The sequence below is a fragment of the Lagenorhynchus albirostris genome, chromosome 12 (genome assembly GCF_949774975.1).
Source record: "Lagenorhynchus albirostris chromosome 12, mLagAlb1.1, whole genome shotgun sequence".
Classification (NCBI taxonomy): Eukaryota; Metazoa; Chordata; class Mammalia; order Artiodactyla; family Delphinidae; genus Lagenorhynchus; species Lagenorhynchus albirostris.
Genome location: NC_083106.1, coordinates 15,805,696 through 15,825,978, shown reverse-complemented (window position 1 = coordinate 15,825,978; position 20,283 = coordinate 15,805,696). Strand labels below are relative to the sequence as shown.

The following is a 20,283-nucleotide window of genomic DNA, read 5'->3' as shown; positions in this document are numbered from 1 at the left end:
CTTTGTAGATATATGTAAATATATACACACAGACATACCTATGTACACATACAGTATATACTGATTCAAAAGTAATGGCAATGAAAATGTTTACACTCTTTTAGGTGAGGAAACTCTCTCCGAATCAGAGTGCCGGTCTAATGACGGAATCAGACCTTCTGTTGACTTGATTCCGCCCCGGAACGTTACTCCGCGGCCCGGAGGCCTAGACCTCCGCAGCTCTCGGAGCCTTCCGGGTCCCGCCCCACCTTCTCCCCGCCCCCGCCCCGCCCCTCCAATCCCCTCCCCTCCTAAAGGCCCCGCCCCTCGGGCCAGCTCGGCCCTCGCCTCCCAGCCGCCCCCGCACCGCCCCCAACGCCAGCCGCCCGCCGCCGGCCTGTCCAAGATGGAGGGCGCTCCGCGGGCGCCGCTCGCCCTCCGGCTGCTCATCGTCGCGGCGCTGCCAGTCACCGGCTGGCTGACGACGGGCACCTTTGAGCCGACGCTGTTGCCCCGAGCCCCGAAGGTAGGGCACGGCGGACGCGGCTCTGCCGGGATCCTCAGGAGAAGCCGGGACCGGGGACGTGGGACTGCGGCGTCCCCATCGATGCCTCCCACCTCCGGCGGGCAGGCCGTGGTCTGGGGGCCGGGCCCCCAAAGCGGGAGTGGGGAGAAGCAGCCAAGGAAATGGAGGCGGCAGGGGATGGGGGAGGCGAGAGCGCAAAAGAGGCTCTTCAGTTTGAGGTTCAGCGCGGCGCAGCGAAACCGATTGTTGCGGCAGTCCAGGCAGTTGCAGTCCTGATGGGGGTGTGCCGTCGAAAGTAGCGGATCACTAGTGATCTCAGCCTTTTGTAATGGCGCCTAAAGAGCCGGGCTCTGGGGCGAGGCAGTGTTGAAGTGCTGGGGAAACGTGGAAGTTGCTCAGTTGAGAGCGAGCGCGAGCGTTTCCGGGCCACCTGTCTGCCCCGGCCGGCGGCGGGAAGGAATGCCTGCCTTCCCCCGGCGTGCAGGGCTCCGGGTGCACGCCAGCCGGGTCGCTGGGCCGGAGAGGGAGGGAGGCTGCAGGCCAATGCTGACCCCGACGTCGTCCCTTTGGCGGGAGTTGTTAGAGGAGTGGATCTTCGAGCGCGGTGGAACCAGCCGCACCAGCATCCCCTGGGAACCTGGCAGAAACGCGCTTATCAGAAGCTCTAGGGTGGGGACCCAGCAGTCTGTTGCAGCAAGCCCTCCAGGTGATCCCGAGGTCGGCTAAAGTTTAGGGACCACTGCATGCTTGTCCTGAAGGGTGGCTGGTTCTTACTGCTTTGGCCGGGTGGAATTAACCAGTATTTGCCTTTCATTAATTCAATGTGTGGTAGGGAAGCGTCTGAAGACTTTAAAATGCGATTTTCCCAGAATGAAAAGAAACGACATAGGTGCGCCTTTTCTTACTATATCAAGACTTGAATGCTCAGAATTCAGGGGTGAGGGTTACGACGTTACCCTTCCTGGGTAGAATAATAGCATATCTTAGTTTCAGTTCTCTTGGGACATTCCAAGAAGCCACAGCATCCCAAGCTCTAAGAACCACTTATATCTGAAGTATGTGGACCACAGTTGCAGCTGTTCAGAAATATGGTTGTGAGATCAAGAGACCAAATAAAAATGAAATAATTCCTAGAGTTCTGGAAATAGAGACATTGTTTCTCCCTTTTCCAGATTTTAAAGATTCATCATAGTTATTTATGAACCCGAAAGACATTTGAGTCTGTTCCTATAATATGAAAAAGAATGCATTTAGACTGAAAGCTGAAAATACACCACACCGTGGGGCTCTTAGTGAGTTCATCATTTCAGTTCTCCTTATGACTTCTTTCTACTTTTGGAAGGTCCAGATCTACACTCAGAATTTCATAGGTTAAATGAATGGTGTGCAACTAGAAGGAGAATCTCATTCCTTGGAAAGGTGTATATGGGAAACTGAGGCCTCTTGATCTCACAAAGTTTTACTGTGAAAAATTTTTAATGTACAGAACATTTGAAAGAATTTTACAGTGGTCATGCATATTTGATAGGAGCTGTCCAGTTGACCTTTGTGCAGTGATGATGTATGTCTGCTCTCCCCATTACAGTAGCCACTAGACTACTGTGGTTACTGAGTATTTGAAATGTGGCCAGTGTGATTGAGGAACTGAGTTTTTAAAATGTTATTTAGTTTTAATTAACTTAAACGTAAATAGCCACATGTGGTTAGTGGATACCGTATTGAATAATGCCAACTTAAACTACCATTTATGTTTTACTACACACATCTGTTCATTTGTTCATCTTTGTATCCAGCCTGACCTAACTGTAAGAAAACTGGTTGAAGTCAGAAAAATTCTCCTTGTATCTCTTCAGTGACTCATATTTATTGTGTTATAAGCATTTTTCTGTTGTGTTTTTTTTTAAATAAATTTATTTATTTATTTTTGGCTGCATTGGGTCTTCGTTGCTGAGCACGGGCTTTCTCTTGTTGCGGTGAGCGGGGACTACTCTTCGTTGCAGTGCACGGGCTTTGCATTGCAGTGGCTTCTCTTGTTGTGGAGCACGGGCTCTAGGCACGCGGGCTTCAGTAGCTGTGGCACGCAGGGTCAGTAGTTGTGGCTCTCAGGCTCTAGAGCGCAGGCTCAGTAGTTGTGGTGCATGGGCTTAGTTGCTCCGCAGCATGTGGGATCTTCCCAGACCAGGGCTCGAACCCGTGTCCCCTGCATTGGCAGGTGGATTCTTAACTACTGCGACGCCAGGGAAGTCCCGCATTTTATGTTTTGTTTACACATGTAGTTGTCAGAAGTTGAGGTTACACAGATTGTGAAATTTTTAAAAATTTGGGGAAAAGTTGTTACAAAGATTGTGAAATAAAAAAAAATTTACAGTACATTCTTCTAATATTAAAATGACTTGGTCACCAAAGAGAGGGAGGCATCCAGAGGACACTTATTTTCTTATATGTGTAAGTATTTCATGTATTTCCCTCAGACTTATTTTAAACCAGGTATCTATTACCTTTGTCCTTAGGAAGCCATTTTGTTCTAGATGGGCACTTGTGAGTGAAGGAATTAGAGGAGAATTGAAAATGAGTGGGGAGAAACTTCAGTTCTGCCACTCACTTTCTAAGCATACACTGCCCTGGCTGACAAGCCTGAACTTTCAGTTCATTCAGAGGCTCTCAGGAAGAACAAGAAATATGCTGGCTCTGAACTTGGGGTCAGGAGGCAGTAAGGGGTGAGAGTTTCCCCTGATATGAAATCATTCAAGAGGGTCAAAAGGAATTTAATTGAAGTTAGTTTTCTGGAAAATATAGTGCGCTATACAGTCTGCTAATTGTCTTTTACAAACCGCATATTTCTACTGGGCAAATGATGTATGTAAGTGCAATAAATTACTCACAATATAGTGTATGTTCTCTACTTGAACGGCAGAAGCTATAAAAAGGTTTCTCATAACACCATGAGTGGACGGTTATCTCTGGGCTATTAGAAGAGCACTATAGTCTACAGTTTTCAAACAGATCCTCTAGTTTGAAAAGAGGAATGAATTCTTGGCTGGAATTTGGGCATAAAACAATACAGCCACCAACTTGATGATTTATTGAATGTTAGTTTGTTCTAGAGATGAGTTTATTTGTTCTAGCCCACACTTAATTCTAGATAAGCGTGGGCCAGGAGAAAGCCAGGCTGGATCTGAGGAATCACTAGTCCTAAAGCTTCCTGGGCTCCTATGGGAGTTGGGAAGTGTACCAAAGTCATCCTGAATAAATGGTATGAATTTACATGTTAGAATCCTGTTCCTCAGGTTGTCCCAGGAATCAAGCCAATCTCATAAAATCACTCAGTCTTGGTCTCTCATTTGTTAGAAATATATAAAGTATTGGAGTTGCGCACAGTGCCAAGAAATACACTTGTATATTGGTTTGATGTTTAGAATAATTTTTGTCTTTTCAAAATTAAGAATACCCTCACAAAAAAAGTATTTAAGAGGAGTCTTGTTTTCATTCTATGATAACAATGTCTGTCTGTGAATATATTTAGGAAAGAATTTGATTTACAGATAACAAATCATAGTTCCTGTGACCCTGATTACTTAGAATAATGCTTTCTTGTCTGTAGTAAGCATGTCATGAGTAAACTTAAATATTTGAGCAGAGTGCTTTTGAGCATACCTTGAGAGGCACTGAAGCTGTGCACTGAAAGACCTTGTCCTCGGGCACTAGGGGACACATGTAAGAAGGGTTAGAGAAACTTTGTATATGAAAACAATAGAGTTGGAAACATTTCAAATGTCCACTGATAGGGGACAGTTAAGTAAATCGGTAACAATTTGATGGCATATTACACAATGCTGTAAATAAATGTCTACAGCTGCATACATAACAGTTTTAAATGAAAGAAGTTCCAGAAGAATACATTATATTATTCCACTCATATAAACAACAATATGTTGTTTAGAGAGAGATAATACAGATAGTTAAACTATAAAGAAAAGGAAGAAATGTTAACATAGAAGACAATATAGGGATTCCTTCTGAGGGGCATGAGGGGAATGTGACAGAAAAGGTCATGCAGGGGACTTCTAAGGTGTGGATGACATTCTAGTTTTTAACCTAGGTAGTAAGTATGTGAGTGTTAATCTTTTCTTTTAAACTCTATATTTGCATTTTATATGCTCAGATATGTGATATATTTCATAATTAAGTGGAAAAGTATATAGTTTATAAAAAATTGGAATTGTGAAGGGTATTTAAAAGGCTGTAAGGATGAAATTGATGAGTTTTTAAAAGTGGTCTTTTAATGTTGCCGTAAGTGATCATACAATAAGTATAACTGAGGGGAGAAGAAAAAGAACTGAGTTATTCTCAGTTTGTGAACGCATACCTGCCCAATTTGTATATTTGTTTTGCAGGACAGCATCAGAATTAATGTAACTACCCTGAAAGATGATGGGGAGGTATCTAAAGAACAGGTTTGTCTCTTTTGGTTATGTTTTTATTATATCACTTAGCTAAGTATCATGCAGCCTATTTTATTTTTTTATCTCTATATCCAATTTAGTTAGATAATGTATTTTTGACATGAAGAGTTTGTCATCATTTGTAAACCATTGGAATTAATGTATATGCTGCTTTATTTTAAGGTTGTTCTTAACATAACCTATGAGAGTGGACAGGTATATGTAAATGACTTCCCTGTAAATAGTGGTGTAACCCGAATAAGCTGTCAGACTTTGATAGGTAAGTACTGCTAAATTACTTCCGTAATTGTTCTATTTTTAATAATACTAAATTAGTGAAACACAATTCTTTGATGTTAAATATTTCCATTTCAAATTAATACTACACATCATTACTAGAGTATATAATAACACTTGTGTGTACTCTTTTCCTACTTTATATTTATATTTCTGGCATATTCACATTTTCTCTGTCATGAGATTGGCATTGCTTGGAACTTCATGTCTGGTAGGTTGATAACAATGTAAGAATGTGCCTGGAGGTGGTAAACGGAGATTTACAAGCAAGAGACAAAATCTTCAGAGGAGTGCTTATCACAGTTGTAAAAAATAAAGAGAAAAGTGATTTGTCTTTCTGATTCTTCCACCTTTATGTCCATATAATGTTTTCCTTTTTAACCTTTTAAAATCTTGAGTTGTTTAAAGACAAGCAAATATGTTACATTGGAATGTGCCATTATTTGAATGAAATAAAGGATATGAAAAATTTGTATAGTATTCCTATTACCTGTTTTAATATATGCATTTGAGGCAGTAAATGTTTCTCTGAGCAGTTGTATCCTATACTTAATTCATTATATATCTTTATTATCATTCCATTCATGGTGTTTTCTAATTATTTACTGTGATATTTCCTTATCCTGTGGGTCATTTTGAAGTATATTGCTTAATTTTCAAATATTTTGGGATTTTTTTTTTTTTTTTTTTTTTACTGATTCCACCTCTATCATCAGAGATATAATCTGTATAATTTTAACCCTTTGAAGTTAGAGACTTGCTGTATGGCTTAGCAGATGGTCAGTTTTAGTAAATGTTGTTTTCTGTGTGTACTTGAAAAAAAGTTAATTATGTAATTAGTTGGATATGATGTTCTATATATGTCAGGTCAGATTTGTTAATCGTGTTCAATCCTGTATGGAATTACTGATTTTTTTGTTTATTTCTTTCCTTGCCCTATCAATTACTGAGAATGGTATGTTAAATCTCCACTATGTATATTTGTCTGTTCTTTCAGTTTTGTCAATGTTTGCTTTATATATTGTGACACAATATTACTAAATCCATACATATTTAGAGCTGTTATGTCTTCCTGGTGAATCCGCTCATTTATCATTATAATATGTCCTTATTTATCTCTAGTGATGTTCTTGCCTTGAAATCGGCTTTATCTGTATTATTTTACTAATCACTGCTTTTTGGCCAGGCATGGGGGAGGGACGTGGATTGCTTTGTGGTATCTTTCCATCTTCTTGGAGTCTTCCTGGGTCCTTATAATTGAGGTGAATGTCTTACAAGCAGCATATACTTGTGGTTTCTTTCTTTTTTTTTTTTTTTTAATCCAGGCTGTCAATCTGTCTTTAGTTGGAATTTTAATTTATTTACATTAATGTAATAACTGATGTATTTGGATTTAGATCTTCTCTCTTATTTGTTTCCTATTTGTGTCTCACCTGTTCTGTTTCTTTTTCTTCTCCTTTTTTGCCCTCTTCTGGGTTATTTACTTTTTGTTTCGTCGTTCCCCTCTATCTTGTTGGTTTTTATATTATTTTACTATTCTTTTAATGGTTACCCTTGAGATCAGTAAACTAGTACTTTTATCATTTCCCAACCAATGTAGGACCCTTAGAACATGTAAAGTCCATTGATTCCCTTTATGCTTTTTTAAATTTTATTTTTATTTTTTTGACTGCGCAACGTGGCTTGCAGGATCTTAGTTCCCCGACCAGGGATTGAACCCAGGCCATGGCAGTGAAAGCACTGAATCCTAACCACTGGACCTCCAGGGAATTACCCCCTTTTTGCTTTTGTGTTGCTATTGTCATGCATTTTAACTCTTTGGGTTCTTAAACACTAAGCAACATAATTATACTTAATGGTTTTCTGTAGTCCAGTATTCATTTATGTTCACCCTCACAGTTACCCTTTCCATTGTTCTTCATTCCTTCCTGAATATCAGTGTTCCCCTCTGGGGTTATTTTCCCTCTGCCTAAAGAATTCCCCTTAGTATTTTTTTAGTGCAGATTTGAGTGTCTGTTTGTGTGTTTATCTTTTTACATGTTTTCTAGTGGTTCTCAGTGAGAGACTTGGTGTGCTACAAGCTAATCCATCATAGCTAGGGGAGGAAGAGCCATTACTGGCTTGAAGAATATTCCACTGATGCTGTATTTATTAGGAAGTTGACGTGGAGTGCAGTCTGGCTGCTTTATTTGTTATAGTCATCTTTCTAGTCATCCCAGTTGCACAGGGTTTGTTTCCTTGAAAGTGGAAGTAAAAGCCTATCTTATCAGTTACAAGAATCTTCAAAACATTAAATGCAACTACAACAAAAAGTCTTCTATGCTTAATTCTTTAAAAAAAATTTCTTCTTTGTAGATACATTAGTTATACTGCTGTGTAACAGTTTCACGCCCAAGTTAGTAGTCTTTGTCAGTATTATCTCCTAGTTCTTGCAGGGCAAGAATCTGAGCTTGGCCTGGCTGGGCTCTCTGGCTCTGGCACGACTGGCGAGGCCCGCTTCCTAGCGCACTCACATGGTTGTTGACAGGATGTAGTTGCTTGTGAACTGTTGGACTGAGGCCTCCGTTCTTCACAAGATGTTAGCTGGAGGCCTCCCTCATTTCCATGCCACATGGCCTCTCTGTAGAGCATCTCACAACATGGCAGCTGGCTTTACCAGTGAGAGTACGAGAGACAGTGTCAGGGAGAGAGTACCGGCAAGACACAAGTCAGAGTCTTTTATAATCTAATCACACAGGTGACGTTCCAGCACTTTTGCTGTATTCTGTTTGTTAGAAACAAGTTACTAGGTCCAGCCCACACTCGGCAGGGGGCAGTTACACAGGGGCGTGAACGTCAGAAGGCAAGGGTCATTGAGAGCCATTTGGGAAAGCTGTCTACCTCAGTAGGGAAAGTCAGAATATGGAGGGCTTTTGTTCTTATTAGTTTTATTCTACGGCAGCAGTACCAGCTTTGGAGTCTGAAGGATCCCTGCTTTGATGTATTTATATGACTGCATTTTCTCATGCATTGAATCTGTGTCCTCGTGCACTGGCCTTTGGGCATACAACTAGGCTGACGAGGAGCCCACTGTTCCATGAGGGAGGCTGATGGGTAAACAGTGAAAACACTGACATGGACCACGAGAGAAAGGACGTTTTCCAGTTAGGAGCCTCAGATGATGTGAGGGAAGTTAGGCAGTCTAGAGAGAGGGCACACTGTAACGAGCCTGAAGAAGGAGGACCAGGCAGAGAACCACTAAAGAGGTCACGGGGGCGCTGCTGAAGGCGTTTGCACAAGGAGACTATAATCAAAACCATGTCATGGTAAGATTAATCTGGTGCTGTGGTGTGAATGGTTTGAAGGGGGAGGGGTTACAGAAGGGGAGAATAGGTAAGTATCATAATAGTAAGTAGCTAATGAACTAGACATTGGGTGGGGAGGTAGGTGGAGATGGAAAGGACAAATATAGGAGATACTTTGGAATGGTCCAAAGGAAGCAACTGACTGGATACAGAGGATGAGGGTGAAGAAGTCAAAGGTAACCTAGTAATTCCTGTCCTTGGTAGGTTGGAGAAGGGTGGGTTTATTAACAGAAATAGAGAAGTCAAGGAAGATTGAGACCAAGGGTTAGGCCACTTGTTTCTCAATAAAAATATCTGTACCTGTTTAAAAAATTACAAATGTTAGTCTATACCCCCCAGAGATTTTGATTTATTAAGATTAGAGTGAGGCTCTGGCATCTATACTGTTCCCTGGTGATTCTGATGCATAGTTAGGATTTAGAACCACTCAACCAGCTGTCTGAACATTATTGACAATTTATGATAGGATATTTACTTTAAATTATGTATTTATAATTCTGGGTGGAATCACTGATTCACAAAGGCTGTAGAACAATAAACTTGATGCATTCTCTCAAAGAACTCAGCCTAATTGAGGAGACAGGTTTCTAAACTAAGAGCTACACTACGAGAAAGTTAGTGCTTAAAAAAAAAGGCGCGAACTCAGCATTGTAGGGATACGGTATCTAGAACTACCCAAGTAGGAGTTTATTAAAAATGTATGGGAGGAGAGTGAATAATGGAGAGCATTCTATAACATTTTTTAAAACTTAATTTAATTTATTTATTTATGTTTGGCTGTGTTGGGTCTTAGTTGCTGCGCGCGGGCTTCTCTCTAGTTGCGGTGAGCGGGGTCTCCTCTTCATTGCGGTGCGCGGGCTTCGCACTGCGGTGGTTTGTCTCGTTGCAGAGCACGGGCTGTAGGCGCCTGGGCTTCAGGAGTTGTGGCTCGTGGGCTCTGGAACACAGGCTCAGTAGTTGTGGTGCACGGGCTTACTTGCTCCGCAGCATGTTGGATCTTCCCGGACCAGGGCTCGAACCCGTGTTCCCTGCATTGGCAGGCGGATTCTTAACCACTGCGCCACCAGGGAAGCCCATGGAGAGCGTTCTAGATCAAGGGAACAGCTCTGCAAAGGCACAGCATCACTTTAAATAGCTGGATATGCATGCAGAATTTTCATCTGGGTTCCTTTCTGGCAAGTAATTCTCAGACAATAACATTTGAGGAACAGAAGCAAAATGCTTCTTTTGCGGCAGTTTCGTTGGTTTCTATTGATTTGTCTTTTTCTATCTCTTTCACTTTCTTGGCTTTATAAGCCAGCTGCAACTGCTACACCCCGTCACTGCCAGGGTGGGGCGGGGATTCTCAGCTAGAGAGGAGGAGGGCCGGTAGCTGATCCTACCCCATCGTCCACTAGTGGAGAGTCATTAAGGGCTCTCCCACCCTCTTCCCCATTCCTGACCTCTCCAACAGTAACGAGTCGCTTACTGGAGACAGGATTGAGAAAAGCCTCAAGTGTCCTTACTGCTTGGGCCCCTTCTATCACTGGATTTTGTGAACGAATGACTGGATGGATGAACGTGCTCACTTTGCTAAAACATGGGATTGTCTGTGTCTTCTGGCCTGCTTTGTAAATAGTTAACGCCTTGTCGGTTCCTCATTGACAGTGTATATAAAAGAATAGGAAGGACGTGGCTAGTGTGGAGTTCGGTACAAAACCTAAAGGCCATCAAGCATTTTCCCCTTTTCAAATGAGTATAAGGATTGTAAGGATTTGTCAGGTTGTCTTTGTTTTCATAGATCTGAAGCATCAATATGAGGTCAGAGATGAAGAAAGGCAAAGATATTGGTATACAACTGTCTCGATCCATGTAAATGTCATCAAAATAATCAAATGCAGCAACTGACTTGGTGGCAACTTTTGTTCAGAGCTGTCACTACTTTTTTTTTTATAGTGAAGAATGAAAATCTGGAAAATTTGGAGGAAAAAGGATATTCTGGAATTGTCAGTGTAAGGATTTTAGTTCATGAGTGGCCTATGACATCTGGTTCCAGTTTGCAACTAATTGTCGTTCAAGAAGAGGTAGTAGAGATTGATGGAAAACAAGTAAGATAGTATGCTTACTAATTGAGAATTAAATTATAAAGATTTGTGCTCGGTGTTATGCATGTGTTCAGTTATTTTACTATTTATTTCTGACTTAATAAGGAAAAAAGTTATGTTAGTGTTGCGTGTATCCAGTCACTCAGAATTTTTTACTTGTTTAGCATTTGAAGTCTTAATTTTAAAAAAGATCATATTCATACATGTTTATTCACACATGTTTATATCACTTTAAAATATAGTAAACATCATTAAACAGAGCAAGTAAGTGAAGAGATTGAATTTGGTTCGTAGCTCTGCTGCCATTTCCTCTGGCTAAGTCTCTCTAAGTCAATGAAATGGAACTGAGAGCGAGCCTCTAATAGTGAGCACACAGGAGTGTGATTAAAGTTGCAAATTAAATGCCTTAAAGTGGGGGGGGGGAAGAAAGAGGAATTGTGTGTGACTAGGACAAGGTTTTTAGTTTCAGAAATCAGGGAGGAAAATTCAGTCTTAGTTTCTTACCAGCTTGTGCCATTATTTAAAGTAAAGAGTTGCTTATATTTTCTCATAGGCTCAACAGAAGGACGTTACTGAAATAGATATTTTAGTTAAGAATCAGGGAATACTCAGACGTTCAAACTACACCCTGCCTTTGGAAGAAAGCATGCTGTACTCGATTTCCCGAGACAGTGACATTTTATTTACCCTTCCCAACCTCTCCAAAAAAGGTACTTTAAAATACCATTATTTAAAGTGTTAAGGAAATTATTTCTTTAGTTGGTAACTTTTTAATCATAATTAATATGTTTCGAAGGAAGCTTCTCTTAAAAATGCTTTGTAACATGTATTGCTTTATATATCCATTTGAGGACTTTGCAGAATGTGATCAGTGCTGATTACAGAGTGACATTTTGCTGTAATCATCTATCTACTCTTACTCTGGGTAATCATCACAAAATACATAATAAGAATGTCATTCATTTAAGTTCATTTAGAGGAGGAAGTATCCATTTTTCCCACTGAAACACAGAACTTGAAAAAATTTGACTTTCTATGTGACAGAATCATAACTGCTGTAGGTCCCTTTTAACTGTCTAAATTTGGGGTTCCTTTCTGGCATTTAAAGCTAAACAATCAAATGTTTGTTTTTCTCCCCTGGAAAAATGTATGTTCTTGCTATCTGAAATGTTACTGGTGTAGTAGTCTTAGGACTGGTGGGAGGGACACCAGCATATGCCTAGCATTTTGGTAACCTGGCTCTTCCTCCTCAGGAGAAAGTGTTAGTTCATTGCAGACCACCAGCCAGTATCTTATCAGGAATGTGGAAACCACTGTAAATGAAGACGCTTTACCTGGCAAATTACCTGAAACTCCTCTCAGAGCAGAGCCTCCGTCTTCGTATAAGGTAAATCAGGCGTTTGGGGTTCTCTTTATACGTACTACAAGCATTTATGGTTATGGTAAAGAAAATAAATATCAGCATTTAAAATGAGGTGGAAACCATGAGGATTGGATCCATGGGATGTTGTTAATAATGAACTCAGCACTGTTTTACTGTGGTATTTTTAGGTATTCCTGTCTTCCTTTTCAAGTTTCACTTAGTAATGTAGTCAGGTAATGATGATTAAGGCATTAGATTTCATTTTGTTTGGGATCTTCCGTTTCAGAGGCTTTCTCATGTCCCCATTTGTCTGTTAGTATTCTGTGACTTCTAACACAAACACACATGCATGGTCCCCTCAGGACCGTGTGCAGTGACTAAGCACACTTGGTTAAGAGTGTACTTTCTGGAATCAGACTGCCTAGGTTTGAATCCTGCTTCTGCCACTCACTAGTTGTATCATCTTGGACAAGTTCCTAGCCTCTCTAACCTTCTCCTTTATCCGTACAGCAAAGGTCCTTAAAGTGATGCCTTTCTCGTCGGGTTGTTGTGAGGACCGAAATAAGATGGGTGCAAATGTAAATACGCGCTGGCGCCCTTAGGGACTTGAATATTCTTAGTGACATTATACTGCTGACTGGGAAGATATTCTGGGTTCAGAGAGTATCCTGGAATCTCTGTGTTAGCTGGGCCCCTCACTCGGAATAATTTACATTTAAATGAGCAGGATCTGTGGTTAGTCAAAATGGATTCCAGAGATGATTCTTTGAAGAGATTCTCACTGAAGGTTAGGACTGCTTACGTGGGGTCACTTTGTGCTGCCTGAACTCTAGCGCCCTCACTGTCTGCCCCATCTCCTTCAGAGCAAGGAAGCCCAAGAACAGACTCTTCAAAGCCCATGCCATCAAAGCACACCTGAGTTTCTTCTGTCACTGTTTAAGTACAGAAATAGGTTTTGTGCACAGTGAATGCCCCGTCTGTTTCAAAAGCGACTGATGTGTTTCTCTGTCTCTCTGTCTCTTGTCCTCCAAATATTGGAAACACATAGTTGACGGGTCCATTTTATGTAAGTGGACTAGCCTTCTTCTTGTCAATTAGCAATATTTTCACTTGGTTTACAGTTAGACAGCAGTGTAAATAATTGTAAAGTATAGCAACATTTCTGTGCCTGTTTTGCATAATTTTTTAAATTGTAAATAACTGAGGTACATTTAAAAATAAAATACACCCACTTAAAATGTACAGTTAGATAAGTTTTGACAAGTGTAGACACCCATGTAACCACCACCACAGTCAAGGTATATAATGTTATCATCACCCAAAACTAGAACATAATTTTTAAAGTTTCTTAGAGCTCAAATGAAACTTGCATATCTAATCAAAACCCTTTTTTTTTAAAGGTGATGTGTCAGTGGATGGAAAAGTTCAGAAAAGATCTGTGCAGGTTCTGGTGTAGTGTTTTCCCAGTATTCTTTATGTTTTTGAATGTCATGGTGGTTGGAATTATAGGAGCAGTTATAGTAATAACCATCTTAAAGGTGCTTTTCCCAGTTTGTGAATACAAGTAAGTATTTCTTATTTTGGATCAATTTTGGTATTTTTAATGATTAAAAAGTAGTTGTATTTACTCTATTTCAGAGTGGTAAATATAAACATTAGGAAGGATAAGAGAATTGGGAGGGAAAATAACATCGTTTTTTGTTCTAGCCCATCTTTCAACGTTAGCAAAATTAAAAGACATTTATTAGATACTTATTATGGTCAAGACACTTGTCTTGGGAATTCATATGTGGATAGGACAAACTCTGCTGTGTAAGAACTTAGTTTATTAGAGAGAGAAAGGAAACAAATCTCTATAATGGAAAATGGCAATGTGTATAATAAGAAAGAAATGAAACAAGAGGGCTTCACTATTTTCAACCCCAAAGTATCAATTTAAAATGAAGTAAATTTTTGAAGACTAACAGGATATTCACGGCAGCACTGCTTGTAACAAAAAACAAAAGCAAAAGAGGAAACCTCTGAACTGTTTATAGGTGGAGGTTGATAGCTAATGGTTCACACATGCAGTGGGATTCTGTGTGGCTTATAAAAGGAAGAAGTCCAGGCTTCCCTGGTGGCGCAGTGGTTGAGAGTCCGCCTGCCGATGCAGGGGACACGGGTTCGTGCCCCGGTCCGGGAAGATCCCACATGCCGCGGAGCGGCTGGGCCCGTGAGCCATGGCCGCTGAGCCTGCGTGTCCGGAGCCTGTGCTCCGCAACGGGAGAGGCCACAGCAGTGAGAGGCCCGCGTACCGCAAAAAATAAACAAATAAATAAATAAATAAAAGGAAGAAGTCCAAGATGTATTAGATGGGGAAAAAAGTTGCCTAATGGTATCATCCAATTTGGGTAAAAGAAAAGTATGTGTATATGTATATAAATGCACAGAAGATTTCCAGAATGACAAGGGAGATGTTATGTCTAATAAGTGAGAATGAGAGCAGGAGTGGAGAGAACCTTCCCTTTTTCCCCTTCTGTACAGCTTGATTTTTTTTTTTAACTGTAAGAAATTATTTTATAAATTAAAAAATGAATTTATTGTTGGCATTTTTACAAGTTAAATAGTCATTTTAGTCGTCTTACTAGAAGTAAATCTCAATAGAGATGACAATTTTTTAAAAATTTTTATTTATTTTATTTTTGGCTGCACTGGGTCTTCCTTGCTGCGCGCGAGCTGTTCTCTGGTTGCAGCGAGCGGGGGCCACTCCTTATTGCGGTGCGCAGCCTTCTCATTGCAGTGGCTTCTCTTGTTGTGGAGCACGGGCTCTAGGCGCGCGGTCTTCAGTAGTTGTGGCACACGGGCTCAGTAGTTGTGGCTCGCAGGCTCTAGAGCCCAGGCTCAGTAGTTGTGGCGCACAGGCTTATTTGTTCCGCGGCATGTGGGATCTTCCCGGACCAGGGATCGAACCCATGTCCCCTGCATTGGCAGGTGGATTCTTAACCACTGCGCCACCAGGGAAGCCTGATGACCACAATTTTTGGCTTAGCTAAATTACATTGGACTATGTGGAGAAGACCATAGGATTTATTTTTTTAAAAAATAGACCCAATTTAAACATTCGCTTTTTTTCCACTTGCTTGTCAAGAGGTCTTCAAAATTTCCATTTCTTCATGTGTAACACTGAACTAATGCCTCCCTTAAAGGATTGTTAGAAGTCAAAGTCATAATACAAACAGAGCAAATGAGAGTAAAGAAATATTAGTGCCCCTCCCACCTTTTAGTTTGTGTTTCCCGTGGAGAATTCCCATTTCCCATTTCTTTCTGATAATGAAAATTCTATAACTTAATAGTTTCTTCCTTTTTCCTTTGACTGCCAGGAAGCTCAGGACTTTTTTTTTGATCTTTATTATGCAAATCTACATAGAAAACAGTGTTGTAAATTTTTAAATGGTTCTTTTACCAAATGTTTTATTTATCATGGGCTCCTCTGTGTGAAAAAATGCAATGTAAAATTAAAAACCTAATTTTCAATATACTCTGTCATTGGCAATTGTACTGAGGATTCTTTCTGGTAGTAGAAATTTTATCAATACAGAAAGTTAAAAGTACCTTTTCACTTCCCTGTTCTTTAATTCTTGTATCTAGAGGTCGTAATTGTTAACTGTTTGGGTATGCATCTTTTATCCAAATTCTGTGTATTGATGTAATTGTATACTAGATACTTATAATTGTTTATCAATCTAGACTCTTAACTGTCCCACAAATTGTATTACTCACTTATAACAGAGCTTTCTTGGTTCATAGCTCTCAAATGTGCCAGGAAGTTTTTCTTGGTGCCCTTACCTAGGCCAGAAATAAAATTGAAAGAAAAAATATTTTTTGTTTCTTAACTTACCAATGGGATTGTGTACCTACAGGGCACTACACAATACTCATATCTTAGAATCAGATTGGACACTGCCACCCTCATTTCCCATTCAACATTAGTTTTTTGTACTGTATTTGCTTTTTATCACAACTGCCCAAAATCCAGCTTTGCAAAGATGAGACCTCATTGAAAAAAGAATGTGTAGTACAATGTAATGTTAAAATCGTGAACTACCTTCAAGCTAGTATTACACATAAAGTCTAGAATTTTCTTTTTTTTTTTTTTTTTGCGGTATGCGGGCCTCTCACTGTCGTGGCCTCGCCCGTTGCAGAGCACAGGCTCGACGCGCAGGCCCAGCGACCATGGCTCACTCACGGGCCCAGCCGCTCCGCGGCATGTGGGATCCTCCCAGACCGGGCACGAACCCGTGTCCCCTGCATCGGCAGGCGGACTCTCAACCACTGCGCCACCAGGGAAGCCCTTGAATTTTTTTAACTTTTTATTTTATATTGGAGTATAGCCGATTAACAATGTTGTGGTAGTTTCAGGTGCACAGCAAAGTGACTCAGCCATACATATACAGGTATCCATTCTCCCCAGACTCCCCTCCCATCCGGGCTGCCACATAGCATTGAGCAGAGTTCCCTGTGCTATACAGTAGGTCCTTGTTGGTTATTCTTTTTAAATATAGCTGTGTGTACATGTCAATCCCAAACTCCCTAACTGTGCCTTCCCTCCACCCTTCCCCCCCCGGTAACCATAAGTTCATTCTCTAAGTCTGTGAGTCCGTTTCTGTTTTGTAAATACGATCATTTGTATCATTTCTTTTAAGATTCTGCATATAAGCAATATCACACGATATTTCTCTTTCTCTGTTTGAGAAGTCTTGAAATTTTTTTTTTTTTTTTTTTTTTTTTAGTCTTGAAATTTTTAAATATTCTGTAGCACCTCTGTGAGCCATGCCAGGGGTCTCAGTGCAGTTTGGTAACCATGGGCTTAAGATCTTTTCCTATCAATACATATATGGACTTACTCTTTTTATTGCTGCATAGTGTTCACAGTATGGGTATGCCATAATATAACCATTCCTGCATTAGACATTTAGGTAATTTCCAATTTCATGTTACTTCCAATAATGCTCTAGTGTATATTCTTAAATGTTCATATGTCTCTTTGCACATGTATATTTATGTAGGATAGAGTCCTAAAAGGTGAAATTACTGGGTCAGAGTACATGTATTTAACATCTTCTCAACACCTGATAGCAATCTTTTTTGCTTTTTATACTGTGGACAAAAATCTCATTTTAATTTCCATTTTCTTCTTACTACCATCTTTACTAGTCTAGGTCTAGCTAAGTCTAGCATCTTTGTGATGCTTAGCTGTATATATTTCTCCTGTGACATGCCTATTTAGAACCTTTGCCCATTTTTCAGTTGTATTGCCTTTTGTAATCATTAACATGTAGGACTCCTTTGTCTGTTATACATACAGAATATGTATTGCAGATATATGTATATGTATATTTTTATTTTTTTGCGGTACGCGGGCCTCTCACCGCCGCGGCCCCTCCCGTTGCAGAGCACAGGCTCCGGACGTGCAGGCTCAGCGGCCATGGCTCATGGGCCCAGCCGCTCCGCGGCATGTGGGATCCTCCCGGACCGGGGCACGAACCGGCGTCCCCTGCGTCGGCAGGCGGGCTCTCAACCACTGCTCCACCAGGGAAGCCTCTATGTATATTTTTAAATCCCAGACTGTGATTTGTCTTTTGCTTTTATTTATGGTATTCCGTGTCATACAGAAATTTTAAATTTGGGGTCAGGGCAATTCATGTTTTCCCTTTATGGCTTCTAGGATTTAATTTTTTCTCAAATAGACCTTTCCCATCTTAAAATTACATTGTTTTCTTAAAACTTAGTTTTTACCATCACTTTTGTGTATTGTTTGAGCTAGTTGATTTTGCTTCCCAGAGAGGCCATTGTTCTATTGCCCGTTGACTTGGAATATTACCTTATTATGAACTAAATTCCCGTGTTTCTGGACTCTCTTCTTCCAGTGATCTAGTCTATTCCTGTGCCAGTAGCATAGTTTTTTTTTTTTTTAGTAGCATGGTATGGTTTTAATTTAATAAAGTGTTTTAATAAATTCTCTGCTAGCTGGTTAGGGCAACTGTCTCTTCTCTGCATTGTTCTTTTTAAAAAAAATGTGATAGCTATTCTTGCAGTTTCTCCCTTGTGAACTTCAGAATCAGCTTGTTCAGGTCTATAAACAACTTCTGTTTACATTCCAATTAGGGTAATACTGAGCTTGCAATACAGGGTTTTGGATCCAATCCAAAGATCTCCCTGGTCAGGTATTTTAGTAACAGAAGGAGAAATGCTGTCTAAAGATCTAAGGTTGCGTTCCACTGGAGTACTGGTTAGAAAGATGCCTGGGCCTAGTCTTTTTGCCCAACTTGTGCAAATCTAGGACTCTGTTTGCCTTGGAGATCTGTAACTTACCCTGTCATCTCCTACAGTACCAGGTAAAGAACTTCCTCTTATTCCTTTCTGTTCCCTCAATCAGTTTGGTTAAAGTGAACTTTGGACTTAGGATTTATATAACCATCATAAACTAAATGAAGCAAAATTACCTAACATCAGGTATATATTTAATTATAACCTCGAAGTAACCCTATCTTACTTTAATTTTAATTTTTTATTTCAGAGGAATTCTTCAGTTGGATAAAGTGAATGTTATGCCTGTGACAGCTGTCAACTTATATCCAGATGGTACTGAGAAAACAGCAGAAAACCCTGAAGATAAAACATGTGTTTAATACACCATCTCAAATCATGGACTCAGAATTAGTCTATTGGTTCAAATTTGCCACTCGAATATAATTTTCTTTAAATCGTTAGGAATCAGTTTGTACAGTAAAGAAATTGCTAAACTCCTAAAACTGCCTAAAACTTGACCTTTAAAGTGATAGTTGAAGTTCACCTTATTAATGGGGCTGGCTGTTCAGATGGTGAGTTATTAAAGAAAATTTAAATGAAATGGAAGAGAAGATGTGAAGAAACTTTGAAACTACCAAAAAAAAAAAAAAAAGGCAAGACAAAATGCCATGTGCCAATACTTTTCAAGGTGCCTTTGTTAATGAAATTATATACACTTAATTGCTATAATATATGACTTTATGAAAAGCACTTTATGAAATTCTAATTTAAAAGCTCAAGAACTTAACACTTATTTTTTTATTGAGTACAATGTGCCTTAATATTAAGTATGTGACTCAGTATAAAATCACTGAAGTATATCATGATTTAATTGTATCCTGTACCAAGACTACTTACCTTGAATGAACCAGGATTTTAAAAGTGACATGTTCTCACTCTAAAAATAAATTTTTTTGAAGAAAAAAGTACAATCTTTTTGGAATAAAAATTTTCCTCACGTGCGAGTTACTTATATATAATAGCTGCTTTCACATAACACTGGCTGAAACCAAGGCTCACATCAGTTAATGAGTCCATCAATGTCATGGAATTACAACGTGCCTTTGCTCTTGTGGTTCTAAATATAATCTTATTTACCCTACAAGTGTTTAACCATCACCCAAATTGACGTATATTTTACAATGTGATCTAGGACATATAATACTTATTAAAATTCTTCTTTTGATTGCAACCCATCATTTAAAACACATTACTCAAAAAAGAAATGACTGGTTTTTAAGACCAACCACCTTAGATTTTGGCTAAATAGAAGTATGTGTGGAGGAAAGATGAAGGCAGTAAAGGAGTGATGTTTCATTCTGCCTGTTTTTTTTTTTTTAATATTTATTTTTGGCTGGGTTGAGTCTTCGTTGCTGCACGCAGGCTTTCTCTAGTTGCGGTCAGTGGGGGCTACTCTTCGTTGCGGGCTTCTTATTGTGGTGGCTTCTCTTGTTGCAGAGCATAGGCTCTAGGCGTGCGGGCAGTAGTTGTGGCACAGGGCTGCTGCTCCACGGCATGTGGGATCTTCCCGGACCAGGGCTCGAACCCGTGTCCCCTGCATTGGCAGGCGGATTCTTTTTTCTTTTTTAATTAATTAATTTTATTGTTGGCTGCGTTGGGTCTTCGTTGCTGCACGCGGGTTTTCTCGTGTTGCAGTGAGCGGGGGCTACTCTTCGTTGCGGCATGCGGGCTTCGCATTGCGGTGGCTTCTCTTGTTGTGGAGCACGGGCTCTAGGCACGCGGGCTTCAGTAGTTGTGGCATGCAGACTCACGTGGGATCTTCGCAGACCAGGGCTTGAACCCGTGTCCCCTGCATTGGCAGGCGGATTCTTAACCACTGTGCCACCAGGCAAGTCCTGCCTAGGTGCTTTTAATAAGGAATAACAGCCCTGTAATGTGCTATCTCCATATTATAGACGAA

At 40.3% G+C, this 20,283-nt stretch overlaps 1 protein-coding gene across 1 annotated transcript; it reads left to right on the top strand.

Annotated features, from left to right (window-relative positions):
• The first annotated feature begins 336 nt into the window (after window positions 1-336).
• Window positions 337-19,045, top strand: GINM1 (glycosylated integral membrane protein 1). The gene is made up of 8 exons (XM_060168302.1): window positions 337-505; window positions 4,900-4,959; window positions 5,131-5,227; window positions 10,524-10,675; window positions 11,226-11,382; window positions 11,926-12,059; window positions 13,436-13,599; window positions 18,592-19,045. Exons 1-8 carry the CDS (start codon window positions 386-388, stop codon window positions 18,701-18,703), a joined length of 996 nt encoding a protein of 331 aa, XP_060024285.1. The 5' UTR covers window positions 337-385; the 3' UTR covers window positions 18,704-19,045.
• The last annotated feature ends 1,238 nt before the right edge of the window (window positions 19,046-20,283 follow it).